The sequence below is a fragment of the Corylus avellana genome, chromosome ca7 (genome assembly GCF_901000735.1).
Source record: "Corylus avellana chromosome ca7, CavTom2PMs-1.0".
In the NCBI taxonomy this organism is placed as follows: Eukaryota; Viridiplantae; Streptophyta; class Magnoliopsida; order Fagales; family Betulaceae; genus Corylus; species Corylus avellana.
Window position 1 is genome coordinate 29,435,029 of NC_081547.1, and position 20,753 is coordinate 29,455,781.

Here is a 20,753-nt window from a genome sequence, read left to right on the forward strand (position 1 = left end):
CAGGGCCCAGGCATTGGGTTTTCAAAATTCAACTATTTTCCATGAACTTCGGTGTTTTTCACATGTCAAAAGCGTCAATTGTCCAATTGCGTTAACTTGTATTCACAGCATGCCCATGAGTAAAAAGCTAAGAAGAATTAGTTAAAAGTACAAGTGAAAAGGGAAAAATCTATCATTAGGTAGGATGATTCCCTTCTTTTCTTTTTCGTATAACATGAAAATAAAGCCAAAAAGAGGTGTTAAATAAATACAAATTACCAGCAATTTAATCATCTTGCTTTGATTAAATTAACATTTTTCAATCGGTTTAAACTTTTTAGACAACTTATAATTTAAGATGATATGATATGAGAGCAAAAGTCCTCGGTTCAAATCTTATCGTATTTTCTTATCTTTCCTACGTTAGCTTAATCTTTTGAGAGAATCGGTGATTTACCGAGCAAAACTCAATCACCATGATGTCACCTCAAGAAACAGACTCCGCTAAAGATGCAAAAGCATTGGTAAACATCATCAGTGAATGACAATTTTATTATAATCTGGGTGACAGAACTTTTATTACAATCTACTTTTATTGTCACTTTATCGTCATGCTACAACACTAGTCAGAGAAAAGAGGCTTCACTTACCATGCTTCCTTGAAAAGAGGAAGAAAAAATGGAAATACACAGAAGGGTAAAAGAAAAGGCAATAATAAACTTAAGGCCCTTCAGCATCAATTGAGAAAGTTGGAGAATCATCCAATTTCTGGAAAGTCCCATCAGCAGCGCACACTTGAACAATGAATTTGAGACTAGAAATTCCCCAAGGAACTGCAAGATCAGACACATAGAAAGCTTCCACGTGTGCTGTTCCAAGATACTCCACTTCTAGTTTTCCATCTTGATTGCCAACCCCCTGTTTTGCTAGTTTTTTGACATAGATGTTGTAGTTTGGGAATGCATCAGTATTACTCCCATTTGTCAGTTTCCAAACAATTTTCACACTAAGGGACTTGGAAACTCTAGAACTAGAAGTCCATTTGATAAATTCACCCTCAACAAGCCATGAGGAAGAGGGCAGAAAATCTGAATTCTTTCCAGAAGTTTTAATAGAGATATGACCAAGTACTGCAAAATATTCTACAGGACGGCGAGCTGGTCTCATTTCACTAAGTTCTTGCTGTGATGGGTAGCACACAGCATGGATTTCTGTTAATGTGCAATGGTTCATTGAGATTCTGGCCTCCTGTATGACCCATCCTGGGATGGTTCCTGGCTTTTCAAGCCGGCGTGTTGTAATTACTCTACCGAATTTGCTTCGGAATTGGTTCATTTCCTGTGGTGTAAGAAGTATTGACATGCTTTGATTCTGTGGTGAAGAGAACCAAAGAGAAAGGCCCAGTTGAGATTCCCCCTCTGATTTCACCTGTATCAACATGGAGTTCACAGTTGAGCTATGTGCAAGTACAAAAGCAGATGGAATATATAAGTTTTCACATCCAGCTCGGTAAATGTTTACCTAAAACTAAAGGAACATATTTTTTATATTTTAGCTACCCACATTTTCAAAGCACCTACATTTGTCTCCGCATTTTAGCTATTCTCTTTTACTATTCTATTTTAAATATTCTTTCTTTATCTATTTTCACTCCTCTCAATGAAGAGAGAGAATCATATTGAATATTTTATTAGTCTTTATTTTTTATTTTTTTTATTTTTTTATGCATTGTTGAGCTATAATACTCAGAAAATTTGCTGAGCACTGTAACAACTAGTCAAATCTTTAGCCAAAATAGCTAGTCGGATGTGGAGCTTTTTTTTGTTGGTATTTTTTGTTTAAGGGGTAGCTAAAAGGTTGTTTTAGTTACCCCAATGTGAGTGCTCGATGTGATCAGTTGGGGTATAGTTTTTGTCATGCATGCAATATGTTGTAAAGTTCAGTCTCTGCTGGCACGCACAGACAGTACAATTAAGAGTTGAGTTAGTCTGTTGTTATCAAAAGCTCTTCCCATGCTAAAGACATATCAAAAGCGGATCAATCCTAATTATTAAGCTTCACACTAAACTCCTCTGCAACTTTAATACACATAAGAGATAGCTTACAGAGTATGTAAAGTGGAGAGGTAAATCCCCCAAAGGAAGTTCTCCATGAAAAAGCCTTCTAGTGGAAAAGGCATTGTCTTCAAGAGTTCCTTTAAATGTGATGTTTCCACCTCCGCTATAAGATGCTTCCTTAAAACTACCATTCACAAAAATATATATTTAATTAAAGGTAGTTAGTAAATGAATTAATACTAGATTTTAGAAAATGGGGAAAAAATGGACCTACATAAACAGTTTGTGAGAAATGCGCTATAGAAGTCATGTTCATGGGCTAGAAACTCAGAGCTAATGCATAAACCTTCCACAATTCTAGACATGATTGAGTCATACAGGTATGTGACATATCACTCTTCAGTGGAAACAACATGAATGGAAGACCAACACTTTTTTAAACAAATAAAACACATATGAGGATCAAAACTTACTCAACAAGTGTTTGAATAGTGTCTGGAGTAGGCTTATCAGCAAAATCGAGTAAAGGCTGCCACAAGAACAAGAGTTGGAATAAAAAACATGCTAATAAGGCTGACGTCAATAAAGCAATTACACGTTCAATCAATAGGAGGACTTCGACTCCATTGAATTGCATAATAGATTAGCCAATCATTTCATCTAATTATATCTCTACACATGCATAGTGCAAGAGACAAGTATCTGAACGTAAACTTGAAAAGCTGAAATAATTTGAGCAGCCGCGATGAATTATAATATTAAAACTGTTTTTGGGTATTCTTAATTAGTTTGATCCTCGTATGTTCTAAAAAACAAAATTTTAATCTTATATATTTTCATCGGAGTCTAATGATAATTACTCTTCTATGATTACATCCCATCAGCATTCAAATTCTCCTTTTAATGGCTAGAACAAACACGACTGTAAAATTTTATATTTACCATGATTCAACAATATGAAGACTTTATTATAACTGCCATAATCATATAAATTTTTCATTTGAAAAAAAAAAATCTGAAGTGAGTTTGATTACACAAACCGTAAGTGGAAAAAAATGGATAAATAAATAAAAGCCAAACCCTGTCATAATAAAAGAAAGAAACAACATGTCCATCGAGCGCATACCTGGAAACCTTGGCATGAAATGTTATACCAACGATCATCTGATATTTCTGCTCCATCAATTGAAAAATGATAACCATGCCCCTGAACAATAAAAAGTATTCTACATGTCATTTCGACTCTTAAGAGTTTTACCCAAGCAATTTGCATATTCTGTCTTCTTTTTTTTTTTTTTGTTAAGCATCCTCATAGAATGTGTATAATTTATATTGTGTATAGCAGTATCATATTTTATGATCTATGATCTCATTATATGGATCATATATTATTATATCTAACAGTGTCAAGGAGATCAGAACAATAACAAAATTATCTTACAAGGGAACAACTTATTTTATAGAATGCTTTATCTGAAGTTTGAGATGAATATATGTAACATTGTCCTCTATTCTTTTTCTCTGCCATTGTTTTTCTTTCTTTCTTTTTCTTTTCAATAGATTTCCAATTCTTATGTCATACTAGGAACTTCATATGCCTTAATGCTTAAAAAATATACATAAAAATGAAAGAGAAATGATTTTAAATAGTTGCAACCTGATCAAAATTTGTATAGAATGGCAGTACTTTGGGATAATTTCGTAGTATTCCCCATGACTTCTCCACAAGGGCCCACCAACTGCAAAGTCAAAATTATATTTAATGAATCTTGTCAGACAATTGAGGAAGGCTTGCAGGATATAGACTCAATCATGAAGTAGAAATATTAAACTATGAACACACACATTCCACCATCATAAAGAAAGAAGGGCATTCAGAACTTTTAAGCTTAAATAAAATAGATTATGGAAGTCCATTTCGAAAGAATGGGAATGGTTGGTTATAAGTGCACACAAAACTCCTGAAAAGACCATGGATTCTTCAAAATGCAACGAGATTAAAGGTTGTATAAATATATATAAAAAAAATTAAAAAAAAAAAAAAAAAATCTCATGCAGGCCAATACTGGTTAATTTTCAAAGATGACATTGATTTCATACATATGATGGGAGAAAGAAACTATAAAATCTGGACATACCAAGTCTATAATGTCACGTCATAGCATCAAGATGGGGCAAATCATTCACGTTTTATCATCCAGGTAATAACCATAAGAGTTCACAAAGAATTCAAAAGATGAATATTGAAAAATTAATGCCAGCTTTTGTGAATCATAACATAATTAGTTGAGGACAACCTACTTAAAAACCTCAGAAAGTCAGAATAGTTTGCATCTGAGACTATATATATAGGAAACTCTATAGCAAGAGATAATTGTATTTACCGATTTTGTGCTGTCTGAAAATCAGGTGGTTGATTAGTCTCATAAACCCATCCAGGAGCAAATATGGCAGCCGACACGTCATCCTTTTCTAGCACATTAAGTGCAACATTTGTCTGGTTCACAAAGAGTGAATCAACAGGAATTCAAAAGGCCAACTTATAAAAAATATAGATTGAAGCATCTCACAAGATTAATATTAGTCATACATTCCATTGCCCACCACCATAAGTATTCCTTCCAAATACATCAATCCCCATGTAAACATCAAACTTTCTATCACCAGCAACAGCAGCTGATCGCCTTGGATAGTCTCCCTGCGTGTTACAGAAACGTTTCATTTTTATGGCAATGAAACATTGAAATCAAATTTAGACATGGAAGAAAGAAGAGAAAGCCATACCTTCCATGTATAGTTTACAAATATTCCATCACAAATATCAAAGAAAGGTTTATTCATTTCATTCAGTTGATCTTGCCATTGGAGATCACCATGAATTGTAACACTATCATACCTGCAAAACCAACAATAAACAATCAATTACAAGTTCAGACATGATTCACTATATTGGGGAAATACAATTGACTGAGAACATGATATCTCCTAACACTCACCATATCACTAAAGAACCAGGCACTGAGGAATGCATAGACTGGTTTAGATGGTTGACAAATTCTTTCAGATTAGGGATTTGCCCTGAATCCAAGTTGACCTCCATATTAATCTGCAAGTGATTCTTATGTCATTTATAGGAAGGGAGTTCAATGGGAGTGCCAAAGTCCACCTGAAGATGTTGGTTTGCAACTTACAGTCTTCCTTATTTGGCCATATTGTTTAATGTGTAAGGCATGTAAGCAACTGTGTCAAATATCATAAAAAATGCCATTTGCTGTTATGAACTTATAGAAGTTTCTTAGGAAAGGGTTTTAGATATTAAGAATTACACTCACAATACATTAACAAAATTGGTCCTTCATCATTTTTCTTTATTTATGTACTTTTTTTCTTTTTTTTTTTTAATCTTACTCTGAAAAAAAATCAGCTATCTGTACCAATTCAGCTTGAAAACACAACTTCTTGGTGCATCTGAACTAAATCTGTTTGAGCTTCTAAGTATAATGTGTCTACATCTGTGATCATAGCAAGTTCAATAATTTATTGTGAAAATGTACTACTGTTATGATTCATATTGCATAACCACCCTAGGGCATTTAAAATCAAAAGCTAGATGAAATAAATTAAGAAAGTATGCAGGTTTAGTAAATATATACCAGCCATCCATCAAAGCCCAGAGCAACAGCAAGGTCTCTCAAGCGCTCGGCATACATACGAGCGGACTCCTTTGTTGAGAGCAATTTATTGCTAATAACTCTCCCTTCATCCCATTCTGTGATGAAAGTCCCCAGTACCTTATATTCCATAGTCAAAACCAAGAATCATATATCACAAATCCTTTAGTAATTTTCGTTCAAATCAACACTCGCCTCAAAAATAAAACAGATCAAGCCCTTGCCAATGTAAGCAGAAGTATTAAACAAAGGTGTACACAGAATACCATAACCAAAATTCTTATATCGGTATTCACATTTTGACAAATACTTGCTCAATTCCAAAATTAAACCAATTCTTTTACCTAAATTAACCCACATTATAACTCATTCCAATCAAGAGTAACACATTTCTACCTCAACTTCACAAAGTTCAAGTACTAACATAACCAACTCAACTCAAAACGACCAATATCCAGCACACACGCAACCAAAAATAATGAAGAGTGCGTTTGGAGCTGCTATTTCGCAGCCCAAAAGTGTGATTTCAATCAAATCGCAAAATATATATCGGTTGGGAGTACGTTCTAAAAATTGCGATTTGAAAATGTAAAAAAATTTATGTCTTCAAATACACTAATATGTGATTTTAAAGGCCAATTGCAATTTTACCAAGAGTAAAACTGCATTTTTAAGAATCACGTTTTCAAATTAGACTTTTTTGAAATAGCTAACCCAAATATTAAGGCAGAAACATTTTTAGCTACTAACCATGCCAACACACACAGACAAACAAACCCAGAAACATTAAGCTACTAACTATGAAAATTGATATACCTTAACGCCGTGCCTGTGAGCTGTATTGGTCCAACACGGAGGGGGAAGCGTGACGAGACTATGCGAAAAGTAGACGAAAACATCGATTAAATGCCAATGCCATATAGCATAGGCCTCGGGATTAGTCCCTCCCTGGACCCACTTATCATCCACATACCCTCCTTGCATGTCGTGGCACACGAGCAATCTACGCCTATTCGGCAACGAAGACGAAGAAGAAGACCCAGGTTGAAGAGCAACCGAAGCTATGTTAAAAGGGTAGTGAAAGGACTTTAAGTAGGACAGGGACTCGAGGTCTTCGAGGGTTTTGATTGGATAGGAGATCGGCACGGAAGGCTGCGTTGGATCAAACGGTGGAGGAGGTTCAGGTGCAGAGGATTGAAGCTCTGGTTCCCAGGTGGGCTTTGACATTGTAAGGAAGCGAAAGAGGTTTTGGAGCCTTCTGTGGATCTCTCTGAGGAGGTTTATCAGTGTTCGTGTAACAGGTACTACCCGACGAACAAAAGAACGTGGAGGCGTGAGGGTTTGCAGCAGGGTGTGTGGTAGAGTGTTCTTTTTTGTCTGAGATGTTGTACAGTGTTGTTCAGTTGAAGGTAGAAGACGTTGACTCGCAGACATGGAGATGTTGCAAAGGAAGTTTGTGGGAGATGGACGTTACAGACATGTGCGAAAATGGTGCGTATTGGATTTGGGAAGATTGGAACAAGGGAAGTGTGATTCGTGAATGGGTGAGCACGGCAGACGAAGCTTGAGTGCAGCAGACTAGGCGTTGGAAGTTTGGAATTTTTTTTTTTTCGTGGGGTTCCAGCTTTCCAGGTTGCGGAATATGTAACCGTGAACGTGGGACGAAGGTGACTCGTTGGTCTTTTAAGTCTTGGTTGTTTTATTTTTTTTGTGGTTGCCTTTTGGTCTTGGTCGTTGGTGTCATCAATGCTTGGACCCTTGGACACTTCGGGCAATGAAAGAAGAGTGAAGAAAACAAAAAAGAGACTTTCTTCTTTTGACTTTTCTGGATCTAATCCGGATTACACGCAATTCACAGGATTTTCCTCTCAAATGCATTTAACGGTATTCTATAGCAAACTTCTTTGTAATGCAATCGGCAGCACTCTTTCTCAAGATGGAGAAAATCTCCCCATAAAGGTTGCTTTAACTAACAATGTACAATATACAAGACATCTTGGAATATATGATATACTTTAACTAACAATCAAAATAGGTATTTCCCGTACAAGAATTGTATGAATGCCTATTAGAAATTAAGGAAACAATTCTGTTTCACCGTTGCTTGATTTTGGTACAATCTCCACAACATCTGACTAAACAGGACCAAAGAGAATCTCAAAGCGTGAGATGTAAGCGGGAAAAAAAAATACATCAAATTAGGACCGCTGTAGGGCGCAAAAAGATCAGCCTTGAAATCTAATAGACTCCTGGACAGGGTGGAGCTCCGAAAGCCAGAAGTGACAAGAGTAAGAGGTTCTTCCATTGATCAGCAGTTTTACCCACCACGCCCAAAACAAGCTTTAGATGTTAGGGACACATTCAGGCTCATAAAAAAACTGCACTGTCTGTGGCTTTAACTTATCTTTCGACTCCGAAACATACATCTTGATACTAGCAGAATCCCGCCATGTCCAGATCTGAATCTGAGGAATCACAACTTATAAATTATGCACTTCAAAGTAAGTCATCAGTTCCTGTTAACCTAGCAAATTCACTTTCATCGATAGCCCCCCTCTTAAGCTTTTTCAACAGACGGTATTCTCGTGTCAACTCATCATCGTCTTCAATTGTCTGGGCAGCACGTCTCTGTTTAGCTGTTTTCTTCCTCATGATGCTAGCTACAGGCTTTGAGGATTTGTTGGGCTTATCAGATTTTGGCTCTTGCAGCTTTGCTTCCTTCTTTGCTTGCAGATTCTTATTTCTTTGTTTCTGCCGAGATTTATCTCTGATCACCAAAGATATAGGACCTTAAGCACAGGCTTAAATTGGCAAGAAGAAATTGAAATTTATCACGCTACATGCACAAGGCATGCATAAATGAGAGTTTTATGATTGTGTGCGAGAAATTGATACTTTCTTTAGAAAAAGAAACAATCATATGAAAATTTCTTGTTGGATTCTAACATGAGAACAGTAGCCTTTTTTTCAATATTTACAAGACTATTCAGATCAATTTTGAGTCGAGTATACCACTGTCAAGAGAAACGTATCTTTTCTTTCTCTTTTTTTACCCCTCCTTGTCCTTTTTTGATTCTAAGAGATGTTCCCAACTACAGATTTAGTTTGACATAAAGTTAATGCTTTTCTTGAAACTACAAAATCAAGAGATTATGCTCTTAATAGAACCAATAGAAAGACACAATCCAAATAGTCATATAAGAGGTCTCATCCTTTATGACTGCCACTACTGCATTAGGAACTCATTAGGAACTCAAAACCATCTTAAAGCCATTTGTATCATTTGTAAAAGAGAATGCCTATAGAGCTTTTCAAATTTGGCCTTTCTTTAAAAATTTGAGAACACTCACAAAAATGGCCATTTATCAAGCTCTCTACTCTATTTCAAATTTAACTTTGGTCAACAAGGCTGTCCAAATATCAAAAGCCAAACGTGACAGTTATTTAGTTTTTTAAGCTTATATATTCATTTTCCTTCTCTCTCTCATCTACCAAGAATAAAGAAAGAATTAAAAAAGAATACTTAGCTAAAATAGAGAAAGATGTAAAGAGTTTGATATTTGATTCATTTTAAAAGTAGCTCTCTAGATTAGAAAAAAACGGTTTTTTCTCTTCAAATTTAACTTTTATTTAAAGAGCTCATTTCTAAATGTTAAATGATGTGAAGAGTCCTTACTTAAACTTGATCTCCTCCAAATTGATGTCTTCAGCTGGAGTGAATCCCTCCGTAGAAAGTGAGTGACGCTTTACCTCAGGCATGGAAGGGAGCTGCAATAGGCCATATCCCATGGCCGACTTCCCAATCTCAAGTTCTTTCAACCTGGGCAAATAAACAATAACAATCGCATAAATAAAAAGAGAATTACAAGCAGCACTAAAGCAAACAAAAGTTCTGTAAGTCACCTGAAAATATAAGAGCAGTGATGCTCTTTGTACGCACGGATATAAGAAACAAATGCCCTGAGTCCTTTCTCCATTACATCACGGTCTTTCTTGGCAGCAGTCCGGATCTGAAACAAGTTTTGGTATGATGTTGGATCAGTTATCCACCAAAACAAACTTTGGAAGTATGGGGTTAGGATATATCTCATAAAGATACAAGTATTTGTTGCCTCTGACAGTGCCATTGTTGATTTTTGGCAATGAATTCAAATTCCATCAATACAATGGATGTGTACACCACTATCACAAATAGGTCTATAGGGTTAGTTGTGAAGCTTAATGGACTTTACGAATTACGAGAGTTAGATATTCTACAAGCCTTGTGAACTTTTTCAAATTTCTAATCCTCCACCAATCCTCTCATTTTGGTGCAGATACAGCAACCACTCAAACCAAAGAAACCTGATCACATTAGCTTGGTGGAGATGGGAGAGAGAGATACGACTGCACAAATTCAGTAGAAATTCAAGCTTACCTGAGGAACAACATCAGGAGCATCATCAGAGCATTCCCTCTCTGCAAGAGCAACCCTTTTTATACGCAGGAACTCTACATAAGCTTCTTCCTACAAGAGTGCCACAAAAAATATTTTCACCTTAAATTAAAACCAGCAAGTGTAAAAAGGAAGGGAAGTAGAGCTTAATTATCGCATGGATACTGATGCGAAAATTTCACCTTTGGCAATAGAAAAACAATAGCACTTCCTTCTCTACCCATGCGGGCAGTTCGGCCAACTCTGTGTACGAAAACATCTGGATTTTGAGGAGGATCATACTGTAAAGGCAACCAATAGATAAGTCATCACTTATCACTTAGCTCTCAGAGTGAATTGTGAAATCATATAATTGAGAGAAAACACACACACATAGATTACACCATCTAGGTAGTTCCTAAGCTACCTGCAGAATACAATCAACATCCGGAATGTCCAGTCCCCTTGCTGCAAGATCAGTACATAGAAGAATACCACTTGAAAGAGCTCTGAAAGAAGCTAATGCTTTTTCCCTTGCAATCTATTAGGTAGAAAATATGTTAAAGATTTGGAATACCCAAAATTGGTCCATGAAATGATAATCCTCGACATTGACTCAGTATGCTAATATTACCTGCTTCATCTGGCCATGTAAAGGGATCAAAGAGAAACCCTTCAAAACAGGAAGCCGTGGAAGAACAACTCCCCAGTAGTCAACACAAGCACAAGTCATGAAGTATCTACAGAAAGTAATAAAAATCATTTTTGCATCTAACTTGATGTTTTAAATATATTCAGGTCAACCATATTATGATGGCATAACTTACATTATAATTTTTTTAGACCTGTTCTTGATAAGGAAATCGACAAGCTGAGATGATTTCCTATCTGCTTCACATTCCATGTACTGCAAAAATAAAGAAGAATTGAACTTATAATTAAGGCACCGATGAAGGAAAGATAAATGTGTAATTCTTTAAGAGAAACTGTAGCCAATGTAACACAATTTACATGGTTTCTGGTATGAGTGTTATAGGTGGGTAAACATCTAGGCGATACTGTTTCTCAATGTTCTCAATCTTAGAAGATAACAGCACCACCAAATTGTCACCTTTTTTAATATTTCTTCACCTCTACCTAAGTGAGATTCCAAGTAAACATAAATTTATAAGGATGAGTTATTTTCTTTTCCCCTATTTGTGTAACAAATATAGAATAAGAAGCCATCCTAGAGAATTCAATGGATTTTTCAAAAGAGACCATATACACAAACATATACATGAACCAAACAATTGCTGTGAACAACATGGTCAAAGCATCAGCCAGGCAATACATTAACTCGTAACACAGTATACCTCATTGATAAGGCCCGAAGGTGTTTTCGAAAAGGCCAATTGTTCTGACGATGCGGGACCATTCACCTGTTTTGTTTCTGCCCGAACTTCAACCCTCACAGGATTCCTCAGCCCTGCTTTAGCAAGCTCTTCAACTGCCTCGGTTTGAGTAGCTGAAAAAAGACCAGTTCTACGAAGCTTTGGTAAGCGAGTTATAATCGAATTTAACTGCTTCTGGAACCCCATATCCAATAGCCTGTCGGCCTCATCCAAAATCAAAATCTGCACCAACCAGGAAAATAACCTATAAACCGTCTGCTCATTATTCTATAGCATTTCCAACATTTTGCAGCCAATATTTCAAACTAATATAGTCCAGCACCTAGCAAATAGAACATTATTGCTACTTATTTGAAATATTCGAATAAGATCCCAATAACAATTCTTTAGCTACATATCTTACAATCTTCCAATTCATGCTAGATGGCACAAAGGTGCAACAATGTCAGTCTACATTTCAAACGAAACCAAAACAAGAAATAATCAATGTTGTCCAAACTAACTATTTTCCATGCTTGAATCAATACCTCGAGGTTCCTAAAATCCAAGCCATCGACGCGTTCCATGATGTCGTGTAGTCTCCCCGGCGTGCCAACAAATAAATTAGCTCCTTCCTCATCTATTTTCTTCAAGTCAGCTTTCACGTCCCCTCCCCCAACTAGCAAAATGGACTTGAAATTCGGTAGCGTCGATATGAAGGGCTGTGCAACGTTATATATCTGCGACGACAGCTCCCTTGTCGGAGAGATAATTACCCCCATCACCTGCCAAGCCCAAAAGTTTATTTTCCATTATTTTCCTCAGATATCTCAGCAACCAAACAGGATTTAGAAAAAAATATATTTGATAAAAACGAACCTCGTGGGGTTTAGGAGGGGTTTTGGAACGGCGGAGGATTTCGACGAGTGGGACAACGAAGGCTAGAGTTTTGCCAGAGCCGGTGGCGGCGTCGACCGTCACGTCCTTGTAGCTACATAGCAAGGGGATTGTGGCGGCTTGGACCGGCGTGCAGAACTCGAAGCCGGCTTCGGTTAGAGCTTCAAGGACCGGCTCGGAGAGTGAGGGGTTGAGATCGGAGAATCGCGTGTTGGTTAAAGCGCTGCTGGAGTTGGGTGAGTCGGAGTCCATGGGTACGGAGGAACCGCCGTTTTCGCTTCACTTGGTTTGTTTTGAGGGCTTACGACGGAGATGAGTTGCTGCTTTAAAGTTGCTTAGATGGGAAAAAGAAAACTACGTGTCACTTATTTGCTACACATGGCCAAGTATTGAAAACTGCACGTTGTTTGCTTGGGGTTTTTCTTGACTCGTGTGTTAAGAAGTTATGAGGTTGGGCTTGGGCTTAAAGCCAGGACAGATCCCCGACCTGGGCTGGTGTCGGACCATAGATTACATCTTAAGATTATCTTGAAGCTCTGCCCCGCCCATCTCGGCCCGACGCATGGCCAGGACATTCCTTCCGTTGTGCCTTGCGCTCATACTGCATCTGCAATCTTTGCCCCAAGACTCCTCGTGATGTTGATTGATCACGAATCCCTTTCAAATATAGTATAAGAAAGAAAAAATACACAGAAAACTAAGCTGGTTGGTGAACAATGATAACTGGATTGGATTGTGCCGGATGGGTTGTTATTGTTATTGCTATTGGTCTCTCAAAGATTGTATGCCGAGTTGTGTCCGTCTCTACTGTTTGCGAACTCAGTGTTATCGACAATAATAAGCTCTACAACTATAGCTTGGCCACTCCTACTCCTGAATTCCCTCACGGGGTTCTCAGCGAAGATGGGTACTCTCTCTTTCTCTTTGGTTTTTTCTTTTTTCCTTGATCTGGGTATCTTGATTTTCTTTGTATTTATTTATTTAGGTGAATATGTTGTGAGTACCAATGAATTGGCATATTTGATTACTTTCTTGGAATGAAATTGCTGGGTTTTAAGTTTTGGTTTGAAATATAGTTGGTCTTTTACTATTTGGAGTTGTGGAGGACTTTTAGATTTTGAAATGTGAACATTGATGCATTTCTGTCCTATTTATGCTAAAGAACTGTGGTTTACTGGGTCACAAAGTTAGAACAATCGACGATAGAGAAAATTTTGTTTCCATTACTTGTCAGTTTAAAATGGTAAGCTCAACGTTCGGAGAAATGAGAGCTGTGTAACTATGGGATTTCGAATAGTAATGGTGCAAAAAAGATTTGTTTTAAGGCCTTTATGCATAAAAGTACACCCCGTTAAGGGAGGAAAAAGCACTTTGTTTTTTCGTATCTGAATCTAGTGTGCAATTGATTTCGATGAATGGCTGTATTATAGTTTCTCTTTCCAAATGGTTTGGTAATGACACAAGTATTACATTTATAATGTTGCTTCATATAGGTTTTACAAAGTGGCAGTGAATGAGACCGTGGTCTGGTTTCAGGTTGGCTCCATCAGAATACACTCTGTTTCTATGCCATTTCATTTCTTGGGCGTCACCCTTTTAGGAGATGTTAATAGTATCCGTGTCTCCAGCTTGTACACAATTGTGTAAATATAAAACTTACTTTGTTCTTTTTTATTGTGTTGGCCAACGAGATTTTTTTTGCAAGCAGCAAGCTCACTGAATTGTGTGGGTTTAGATGCATGACTCGTGCATTGGACTTCAGTGGGACTGTTGGATGCAAATTCTAGTCCACTCTGCAAAACTTGCATTATCAGAATGATTGTTATAGACTTGATATCTATCACTTAAGGTCGATTCATTATTTAGTTTCTCTTTTGTGGTAATGTGGAGCAGCTCTGCGATGGAATGATTTTCAATCATGACCCACCTAAGTGCATTGACTGCAGGGTAAATACTTCTCAATTCCTACTAAAGTTATTTCTTTACAGTGATAGAGCAAGCTAGAATACAGTAATTTTTTTTATTGACTTACAATGTCTTTATTTCTTTGGTAAGATTATATATTTTGAGGTGTAATTGGAGCTTTTCCTGCTAGGTTACTCACTACAAACTGATTACTTTTTAATAATGCAAACTAAAAGAAACTGAGGCACAATTTTAGAATCTTAGATCAGAAACTAGAATAGCTTTGGAGTGGATTTCGGAGGCATAGTTTTAGATGTAATTTTTTAGCAGTTAGAGGGTTCTCAATCCTAGGAAGCTTTAATGAAGTATTTCTTGGAATAAATATGATGAATGCAAATTGCATTTTCTTGTTCTCGATTAAATGTTGTTTTTCTTCTTTTGTATAAAGTCATGTACTAGTGATTTTTACAACATTGCCTGCTTATTTGTAGGATTGTGGTGGCCCATCACGTTGTGGCATGGATTGTAGTGCCCTCAGGGTGAACAACATAGGAGGTAATTGTCCTCTGAGGCTCTGAAGCATCTCATTTTTCATGTCATGATACACTTTAGAGATCTGCTAATTGATTAACTGGAGAGAGTTGTTTGTGTTATGGAAGTAGGTGTGAGAATGAAATGGGAGTCAATGGCTTAAGCAAGTATGGGGTATATCAGAAATGGGATTCTAGAATTTGTCGCAGATACTTAAGTTTAACTCTTTGAATCTTTCAGTTCACCATAATTGGATTTGGATTATATTAGAATAACCTTCCCCTAATCCTTTCCATCTTGATGGACGCTATCCCTTGTTGATATCAAAAATGAATGTTTAGGAATAGTGTGCATGTTGTGAACTTTAAAGTGGCTAGCTTAGTAAGATCCATGCTTGGTGAAGCATTTAAGTAATCCTCTTCTGGAAGGTTGGTTTCCGTATCTGAATGATTGGCATGCTTCGGTTAGTCGTTGGGAGAGTACTTATTCTTAATGGTTCTAGAAAAGATGTAGTGTAAGGAATTATTAGTACTTCTCACGATGTCTCTACCTGAGTTGCGAAACATGTGCTTAAGGAATTATTACTTATTACATTGTCTCCACCTGAGCTGCTCTTCATTTATTTTTTCTACAAAACCAGTGCTTAATTAAGGGCCTTTCTCCTCTGTTTTTAGAAGATGAAGTTTTTTTGGTTAGATTGGGTGATAGTTCTTATTCTTCTAATAGAATCATGTTTTTAATGCAGGTTACTATGTGTGCTCCACCATTGGTCGTGCCTCTAGCACAGACATTAAAATCATTGGTAAGCTTATTTAATGGCATCTCTTCAGATTAAAAGTAGAAGAATAATCTCATCTTATTAGTTCATGTTGCTTGGTTAGCCTATGCTTGCTCTAGTGTCCTCAATTCTGAGGTGTAAATCATTTCATAGCATGTTTTTGTTTGTGCATTAAACTTGGAATTGTAAACAGTTTAAACATTTGGCAGATAAAAAGAATCCCCATGTTGGTGTCATTGTTAAGATGTCCAGTACTGGCCTGGAGCTCAACTGTTCACTCTCTGTCTCTGTTATTTGTGACCCAAATGGTGTTCAGGTGGGGTATTGTTCCTTTAGTCTTTCTGAAATCAATGGATTGGATTTTCCTGGGGTTGTTACATATTATATTCATGTTGCTTTTTATCTTTCTTTTTTACAGGGACCACATTCACTTGAGAAATTAGGAACCTGTGATTATGTGAGTCCTTTGAACCTCTAGAAAATTGTTTTATTGCCTCCATACTTATTGCTTTATGTTATTTAACAATATTGATTTTTAAAATCACATAACCTAATTCCTGGAACACGCATTTTGTATATGTGTGTGCAAGTGTGTAGAATCAATGTTGCACTTTGAGATGGCCAATGAGTTCTATCTCAAATGGCACGTACTCCTCCCATAAGAATGGGGTGAAAAGTGAGGTCATGGGTTCAACACCCATTACGTGCGTGTATAAATTACAAATAATAATAATAAGAAGAAGAAGAAGAAGAAGAAAAAGAAAAATTGCACTTCAAGATGGTGATTCATTTCCAGTTATTGGTGATCTTCAAAAGGACCCTTGACAAATGTGGCATGATTGGAACTAATTAAAATATTTTGGAAACTTGTTGGATCTTCCTGTATCCTAGTACACTCCATAATGAGATTTTGATATATTCATTAGAATATGGTGCTTTTGTCCACAATCTGGGCTGTTTCTGTAATCCTTTGGCATCCTGTTTTCTGCTTTTGCTGGATCCATATTTTTCTAGCAGTGACGATACTGATTTTTGAACTTAATATGGCTCTTAAATACTAGCAAAATTAACTTGATTCTAGGTCTGCAAGAGTTTTAATTGGTAGTGGCTACATCTCCTTGCATTCACTATTTTATGCTACAGGGAGCCTTTAGCTTGAACAGCAATCATACATGTTTAAATGGTGACTTACTGGCATAATTGTTGCCAATTCTGGGAGATGAACAATAAATTCCTTGCGTGATTCATAAGGTTGTATTTCAGGTAGATTTTTGAGGCTGTTCTACCTGGTTTCTTCATGTTGATTAAATTACTACCTGATTTTGTAAGTGCCTTTAGGCTTCTATTCTTCAATGAGTCTGTTGCCAACCATATTTTTTGGACTGAGCCAACCAATTTTAGACCAAAGACAATAAAAGAGAGAAAAACAATAAGATTAGTATGATATGCGAACTTAGAACTGAAGATGTGCTCAATCCATTATTTGATGACCAGTAAATCTGCGTGCTTGTGTCTTGGCTGAATGATGATTGTGAAATGGAAGGAAAACGGTATTATAAGTGGTGGTGCTGTTGGAGAGGGGGAAAGGGGTGTAGCATTTGATAATCAAGTGCTCTGGTTATTATAGTATGTAGTTTACTGCAACCATGGATCCCAAAGAGATTTCTAATTTGACTGGTAAATGTTTCCTCAGCATCCAAAACTGGATTAGTCGAGTGTACATGCATGATTCATAGTGATTCAGTTTCATAATTATATTTCTTTGACAGGCTACAGTGCTGAGGCATCCTTCTGGTTGTGCCAAGATTGTACAATTTCATGGGAAAGGGTGGGGTTGGGTTGGCACCTTCATAATCATGTAAGTTTTTTAATATGCTCTCTTACACATTTAAATGTTACAAAATGACACTTTGGTGAGCCCTAAACTTTTAAGGAATCATTTGATTGCTCTGGTTTACAGTTCATTGTGCCTTTTTGGAGGATATCTGCTAGCTGGTACAGTTTATCGGTATTTCATCGTTGGAGTTCGTGGAATAGAAGTATGTTTTCTCACCTAACTGGGGGGGCTTCTTTTTATGCGTGTGAATTCATATGAATGCATGAATTCGTCAGTTGGCTTTTGTATGATAAATAAGTATTATTTATATGTTGCTCTATATTTTCTCATATTATACTTTCAATGACTGCTGTGTTGTGGAATGGGGTTGACTTTATTCCTCATCTTTGTTTAGATCATCCCAAACTTGGACTTCTGGGCCGGTTTACCTCACAGAACACAGGTATTCCTTCCACTTACTTTGCTTCAGTTTCTGTTTCTTTATGTTGTGTTGTTTCACATCGTATGAACAAGTTTGGATTAAATGTGCTTTATTCTTAAGCTCTATATATGCTTTTGCTACTTAATAACTCTGAATTCTATTGTTTCCTTTTTTGCAGAGTTCGTTTACATCTTTGGTGCAGAAATTTAGGGGACCTTCTCAAAGTCACCGGAGCTCCTATTCTCCTGTCAACTTCTGAGCATATACATTTTCCATTTAGGATTCTACTGGAGAATTCATCTTGTCTCATCTCAGCTCTGCCATGAACATTCCACACACAAGTGCAAATAGTTAAGTTCTTGGATAGTTGCCTACAGGCTGAAGGCTATTGGCTCCGACGGAGTGTAGTTTTTTAGATCCTAGTATGCTTGACATACCATCGTATTACAGGTGATTTTGGTATCTTTAAAACCCTAATGTTTCTCATCAATGATATTCAATTAATTTTTGTCCCTAAAAACTGAATATAAGTGGTGCTATTTTTTTTTTTTTACATTTTGAATGTAGTGTTTTCTTTATGATCTTATACACGCTTGTCGGGGAAAGAAAATTCACATAAAATCTTTTGGATGTCACATACTGAATCAAACTCACAGAACTGTTTAAATCTTGCTGTTGAGGGGATGAAAAAAACCCTTAACCCAATATACACCCTTTGGATGGATGCTTGAGGATAATCTGCATGGATTAGATGATCTTGTAATTACCTCCTAAGTCCTAATAAAATGATCTACTAACATCTTCTAGCCTACCAAGGAATAAGGAATACCTGATTGAAAATATTCTCTTACTGGAATCAGCATGCGGCTGGCTTCTACTCAATTGAGAGACACCAGCAGCCATGGCAATGGCAAGTTGTAGCAAAGAAAGTTTTGAGAAGGTAAAGGCTTGTGAGGAACAAAGTTTGGGTGGCTAGTGCAGCTTCCTCTACCATCTGATGTAATTGTAAAACAAATAAGGCAGTGGAATTCATTACCCAACATAGAGGCTTTTTGCAACTGACAGGGAAGAACTTTGAGTTAGCTGTGGTGAATAAACATCCATCATATTGAAAGGCATGCACGATCAAAACTTTCTTTTCTGCATCAATGCATCATATTTTAGTATTGCTGAAGCTATTCTCATACTTCATGATTTTATTCCTTACCTTTTCTTATCCCAGAGAAGCTGAAGGGTCTATTACCATGCATCCCTGAGAAAAGTACAAAAACAAAAGGGAGAAAAAGAACCTAATTGATGTCATTACTTGTGTCATGCTTTTGTAACACACATTAGACAACATGGAGGAGTGCCTCTCCCACTCTCTCTGTCTCTCTCATTCTCCCACTCTCTCTCTCTCTCTCATTCCAAAACCCTACAATTATCCCAACTTCTATGATAAGGAAGTCGAATTCCCTGAAATTCGCTGCCCGAATTGTATGACCACTTTATTCCAAATTTTAAGAACAGCTCAAGTGTCATAGCATCTCTTTAAGAAAAAAAACCTGAAGACAAGACCACTAATCATTAGTTAGATGAACTAAAATTAATTTAATCGATTTAGTTGATCAATCGCTATTATGCTAGTGACTATTAGCATGCTTACAGGCTGCTATCTCAATTGTTTTTGGTGAGGATTGAGGGGAAGGGAGCAGGTGAGTGCCAACCAACTGAAACTGAAATGTTACCAAATGCCTAATCACCCTTTACCTAAAACCCTTGTATATTTAAATCATACTTGTTGGCTTTTTTCTCAAATCCATTTAGCTACTATACTTTTGTATTGAAAAGGTGACGGCTATGATTCGCTATTGCTCTAATTAAGACAATCTTGCCTTTGAAGCCAAGCGACATTATAACCTCCAAAACCATCATGCACCCACTACCACCCTTCTACATCACGCCCTTCTAATAAAGGCTGTATATCTTTTTACTTTTCTTCTTTTCTTTTTCTTTCTCTTATTATTATTATTTTTTCTATCCCCCAAAGCAGGACTTTTATACCATTTACAATGGTGAGTACGGATATTAAAGATTGTATTACATTCTCTTAAAAGCTAATATAGTAGTTCACATGACACTTATCACATCAATCATTAAATTAATGTGATAGTTTACATGACACTCACTTCACCTATATCACCCCCATAAAGAACTGTTAGAGATGATCAATTCACCCCATGGCCAGCTATAGGTATGGAGACCCACAGTTTTTGGTTGTGAGTCTTTGTGAAGGTGGCCGAGTGAGCCGCCTATTTGCTAGAGAAGGAAGAGACTAGGTGGTTGGCATCGTCAATGTAGGTGTGGATAGTGACAATAGGAGGCAGGCTGAGGTGATAGGATAGACAGAGACAATGTTGCTGATAATTGAGAAATACAAGACTTTAATTTTTTTGTGGCTGACATGGTAGTGCATTTATCTATCTGACATTTTAATTCCCCCCCTTACTAACATGACAATTGAATTCTCTATCATTTACCATCATACCCTCTAACAAGTAATTGGAAGAAAAAAAAATGAATGAAGAAAAATATTTAGCTTGAATAAATTTTGTGAGATTATGATCATGCAGCTCAACTTGCACATGGCCTCACAAAGGATCATGGGCGAAGGAGAAAGGTTTGTGGAGCAGGATATGCGATTGTGCAACAAGCAAAAATCTCACTCGACTCTCGCTGGGTATTGGCTTGAGTAATGATGTGATAATTTTTAATAAAGATGGCTAGACCGTCAGAGTTGTTATTATTATTCTCTAGAAAAATGTTTTCTTCTATTTTTCCTATATTCTCAACGTCACGTTGCATCGGATCATTAGAAAGAAGAAGATAACTTATTCTTGATTAATGTAAG

At 36.9% G+C, this 20,753-nt stretch overlaps 3 protein-coding genes across 4 annotated transcripts; 1 reads left to right on the top strand and 2 right to left on the bottom strand.

The window, feature by feature from the left end:
- Positions 1–488: 488 nt before the first annotated feature.
- On the bottom strand, positions 489–7,359 carry LOC132186668 (cytosolic endo-beta-N-acetylglucosaminidase 1). The gene is made up of 11 exons (XM_059600662.1): positions 6,524–7,359; positions 5,690–5,827; positions 5,033–5,142; positions 4,821–4,932; positions 4,627–4,734; positions 4,421–4,533; positions 3,694–3,775; positions 3,163–3,243; positions 2,510–2,565; positions 2,085–2,220; positions 489–1,407 (listed from the first exon to the last, which is right to left on the bottom strand). Exons 1-11 carry the CDS (start codon positions 7,139–7,141, stop codon positions 700–702), a joined length of 2,262 nt encoding a protein of 753 aa, XP_059456645.1. The 5' UTR covers positions 7,142–7,359; the 3' UTR covers positions 489–699.
- A 326-nt stretch (positions 7,360–7,685) lies between these two features.
- LOC132186669 (DEAD-box ATP-dependent RNA helicase 18) lies at positions 7,686–12,740 on the bottom strand. The gene is made up of 11 exons (XM_059600663.1): positions 12,374–12,740; positions 12,043–12,279; positions 11,477–11,737; positions 10,949–11,028; positions 10,756–10,861; positions 10,549–10,662; positions 10,325–10,423; positions 10,125–10,214; positions 9,611–9,717; positions 9,384–9,527; positions 7,686–8,474 (listed from the first exon to the last, which is right to left on the bottom strand). Exons 1-11 carry the CDS (start codon positions 12,641–12,643, stop codon positions 8,204–8,206), a joined length of 1,779 nt encoding a protein of 592 aa, XP_059456646.1. The 5' UTR covers positions 12,644–12,740; the 3' UTR covers positions 7,686–8,203.
- A 216-nt stretch (positions 12,741–12,956) lies between these two features.
- LOC132188823 (uncharacterized) lies at positions 12,957–18,963 on the top strand. Of its 2 annotated transcripts, XR_009440920.1 has the most exons (12): positions 12,957–13,298; positions 13,885–13,927; positions 14,285–14,338; positions 14,788–14,851; positions 15,573–15,629; positions 15,815–15,921; positions 16,024–16,062; positions 17,375–17,463; positions 17,566–17,644; positions 17,837–17,884; positions 18,042–18,313; positions 18,724–18,963. XR_009440920.1 is itself a non-coding variant. In XM_059603381.1 (11 exons), exons 1-11 carry the CDS (start codon positions 13,108–13,110, stop codon positions 18,120–18,122), a joined length of 852 nt encoding a protein of 283 aa, XP_059459364.1. In that variant the 5' UTR covers positions 12,957–13,107; the 3' UTR covers positions 18,123–18,374. The 2 variants fall into 2 exon arrangements, 1 of the variants encoding a protein (XP_059459364.1); XM_059603381.1 differs by lacking the exon at positions 18,724–18,963 and having other exon boundaries at positions 18,042–18,374.
- Positions 18,964–20,753: the final 1,790 nt, after the last annotated feature.